Source organism: Apteryx rowi, unplaced genomic scaffold (assembly GCF_003343035.1).
Source record: "Apteryx rowi isolate R43461 unplaced genomic scaffold, aptRow1 scaffold_124, whole genome shotgun sequence".
NCBI classification, from domain to species: Eukaryota; Metazoa; Chordata; class Aves; order Apterygiformes; family Apterygidae; genus Apteryx; species Apteryx rowi.
Genome location: NW_020447464.1, coordinates 1,937,584 through 1,941,326, shown reverse-complemented (window position 1 = coordinate 1,941,326; position 3,743 = coordinate 1,937,584). Strand labels below are relative to the sequence as shown.

Below are 3,743 nucleotides of genomic sequence, written 5' to 3'. Positions count from 1 at the left end.
CTCTCCCCCAACCAGCCAGTCTCAGCAACGTGTTTTCAAAGGGAAGAGCTGAAGCAAGCACGTGGTGGGGCCAAGGGGCGCTGCACATCCTCTGCGGGGCTGCAGCACCAGGGAGGCTTTCTGCAGCAGAAAGGAGCACTGCAAATCAGCTCATAGGGGTTACCGGGAAGTGGGGAGCTAATAGCAGTCTGGTGGAGGGCTCCACAAGCCCAAATTTCACAGATCCAGTGGCTCAAAACACAACGGGAGGAAGCGTGGAAGGATGGGAATATGCAGCACCGAGGAAGCAGGGGCATTGCTTCTCTGCAGCATATTTGTAGGAGCTTTCGCATCCCGATTGCTCCCCGGGGCAGAGCCAACTCCATAGGCACAGAGCATGTCACGCCATGGGCCTAATGCTGCTCACCGGCACCTCTCCTCACAGCGACCTGAGTCGTTCTCTTTGGAAATGGATGTCACGAGTTTGCGAGTTCGTCAGCACCAGCTGACTGACAGGAGCCAGAGCTTGCTAAATAGGGGTAGGGATAAGCTGTTCAGCAATGATTGTGAGGGAATGCCAGATAGAAATAGGGCTGCATTTGGGGAGGGGGGGTGATAATCTGATGGATAAAGAAAAAAAAAGAGTGCTGATTGAGTGGGAGAGGTATTCAAGGTGGGAAGGGGAGAGAAATGATGTAGGACTGGAGTAAAATGCCCCTATTCCCACCCCACCCAGGATCCCAAATCAGAGTTCAGAGTAAAGAAAGGACTTTGGGGTGTCGTGTTGTGCTCCATGTGGTGCGACATGGCAGTGAAGTGCTTGGCCTCGCCCCAGTGCAGTCTCCAGGGAAGGAGTTAACAGTCCTGCTTAGGTTCATGTGCCAGTCACTGGACTCAGTAACTTGGCACTGAGGTGAGTCAGGGAGGTTTGGCATTAGATATATGCCAAAAGTATATGTAGATATAGGCAGGCTGGAGTGTGATGGAGGCTCCACCTGCTTGTCCTCCACCAGCCTCCCTTGCTCGGTGGAGCTTGCTAGCAGAGGCAGGGCCGCTCAAGTCCAGCATTGGCGAGCTGTGCCCAGAAAAATCAAGCACCCATTTGCTTCCGCATGATCCCAATCCTGGAAAAGCCCATTAGAGTTTGGCCTTTGACTTGAGTATGAGATAATTTCCACTGAAGGGGAGAGCTCCTGAAGTCTCTGTCCAGTCCCTGGTTCCTCCGTCGCTGATAGGACAAATCGCTGCGGTCTGTGGTGACTCCTACCCCCACATCACTAAGAAGGTGCTGGGGTCAGGGAGGGGAATGAGGAAGAAAAACCCTTGCTGCTAAGATCAGTGCTATGCACTAGCAACAAGGTATTCTGTGAGCCTAGCTTTGTAACACCACTAAAATCAAGTTAATATAAGAAGCAACAGAGGAAAGTGAGGAATTATTTTGTTATCTTTATACTTGCTAGGATTCTGGGTCTGGACAGTGGCCAACACTCCCTTCCCTAATATAGGTCTGAGAAGCCTGGAGACTGTTCTAATTCATCTTCAAGCTGCTCATTGCAACGTCTGCAAAGCAGTAACAAGACATCTGATTGACCCAAATATATCAGTGATCACAGTTTCAGGAATGCTTAACATGCTGTAAATCAAACAGCACTTCAGCTCGGCTGATGTTTAACCCTGTACCAATTGTCTGGTTTTAAAATATTCCAGCTTGCCATGTCCATAAATTAGCCAGCAGGATGGCTCATCAAAACTCGGGCCTGTTCTCCTTTCAAATAGGGTAGTGCAGAAGCTGAGTATTTGGGGGAGATGCTGTATTCCCAGCTATTGATTTAAGGGTGCAGTCATAGCATAGCCTGTTGATTAACTGCTTAGCTTACAAGAGGCAAGCTGTAATTGAAACAAATGTCATGCATAACTCGAGGTTTATTTTCATCTTAATAACAGGAAATGTAGTATCCTTATCCATGGCAAAGGTACTTCTCCAGTGGGACCTTCCACCACAGGAATTGACAACTGGATGCTCATTATAAGCATAATTCACGCTGAAAGAAATGCAAACAATTCACTTAAATGGAAATAAATGTCCAGCGTATGTCTGGAATAAAATTCATATTTTCAGCTTTCAGTCCTTTTCCAACAAGCTTTGAGTTTTCTTAAAGCCAATTCAAGCTGAAAAGTTACACAGAACAGAGACTATTCTGTGTCATTACTTTGGTAAAAATATTCAGCCTACCACTGGATAAAAGCCTCCTGCTCAGTGTAATGGTACTGTTCATATTGGCCACTGTGAATTGTAGCAATCACCAGCTGCAAATCATACACCTGGTGTTTGCTGTGCAGCACGTACGACTTCAAAGGGTGAAAGTGTAAAGCATCATCTGGTAATAAGGATTCAGGGTCAGGAATAGCATGAGACTTGAATTCACAGATAACAAGAGGAATGATTACATTTTGCATTGCATTTGAGGGAAGCCAGGAGGGTAACTATGTCTCATTATTTCAGTAAGTCCGTATGCACATGAGGAACCCAACTGCACTAACGCTCCCAGTTACAGTGGTCACAATTAGATGTGGGGTCCTGTTGCTAGAAAAGGCATCGGGCACAGCTGGCAATAATACACGCAGGCTGCTTTGCTGTGCCTGGCGCTCCTATGCTGGGTTGGGTCTTTTTCCCCCCAAAGTGCTTACGACCAAGGCGAGAGCCCTTGCCCTCCCGGCGGCTCCCCCGCAGTCAGTCCCCGGGGCCGGTCGCGCCGGGGCTGGGCGGCTGCAGCGCCGCGCCGCGCCCTGCGGGCGGAGCTGCTGCACCGCGGCGGCTCGGGGCGCTCGCCGCGGGCTGCTGCTGGCGCTTGAAGCGGGTTCGGCTGCTTCGCTCGTGCCGGAGCCTCCGCGGGGGCTCGGAGCGGGCGGGCACCCGCCTGAGCACGAAGGCGTTGCTGCCTGCAGCCTCTCCGCCGTCACAGGGCTCACCCGAGGCAGGGAGCAATAAGGCATTCGTGTTACCTTTGAAAGCCCGGGCTTCCCTAGCAACGCTGGGGAGGGTCGATTTACAGGTGAATTTGAAGCAAAAGACAGAGAATTGGGCTTCTGCTTTTTTGAACGTTTTAAGATGGATTAAGAGAATGTTTTTAATAACATCACGGGAGAGAGAGGGAATTCCTCTTTTCTTACATTAAAAATTCGCATCTTGTTCCGCCTGTTTGGAAAACCAGGAATTATTGTGATATCTGTGCTATCTCAAGAAAACAGAAAAAGTTGAGTACGTGAGAACGAGCAAATGATTTTTCTTTTGCAGTGTTTAAAATTCTGTATGTGGTGGCTTTGCTTCGCCGATCCAACTCCAATAACTACTTCGGAGGATCGCCACGGCGGCGATGGAAGAAGGGAGAGGTGTTTAATCAAACTCCGCTCACAAACATGCTGTTCCCAGGAGAGGTCTCCAGCAGAATGCAGAAAGAGCAGAGCTAAGTTTCCTTACCTGAGGAAGGCATTGAACTGGAAAAGGCCGGGCAGGGGGACACCGCTCTGCCCATCTTCCGTGCACGCCCCAGGACCTCGGAAGGACGCAGCTCTTGAGAGAGAGGCCGCGCTGGCGGCGGGAACCCCCCAGGCAGGAAATCCCGTTTCCCCCCGAGGGGCGACCCCCGCCCGGCGCGGCCGCCCCCCAGGAGCCCGCGGGAGGCGCGGAGCGAGCGGCCGGGGGGGCGGCGCGGCGGCACCGGAGCTCCGCGGCCGCCGCTGCTGCCTGACAAGCGACGGGGCGG

The 3,743-nt window shown here is 51.5% G+C and overlaps 1 protein-coding gene across 1 annotated transcript in view; it reads left to right on the top strand.

The window, feature by feature from the left end:
* Nucleotides 1–386: 386 nt before the first annotated feature.
* The window catches only part of FJX1 (four jointed box 1), a 5,068-nt gene continuing 1,711 nt past the window's right edge, over nucleotides 387–3,743 (top strand). The window contains exon 1 of the mRNA XM_026055584.1: nucleotides 387–473. Within this exon, the coding sequence (XP_025911369.1) occupies nucleotides 387–473 (87 nt within the window). The remainder of the gene's footprint in view (nucleotides 474–3,743) is intronic.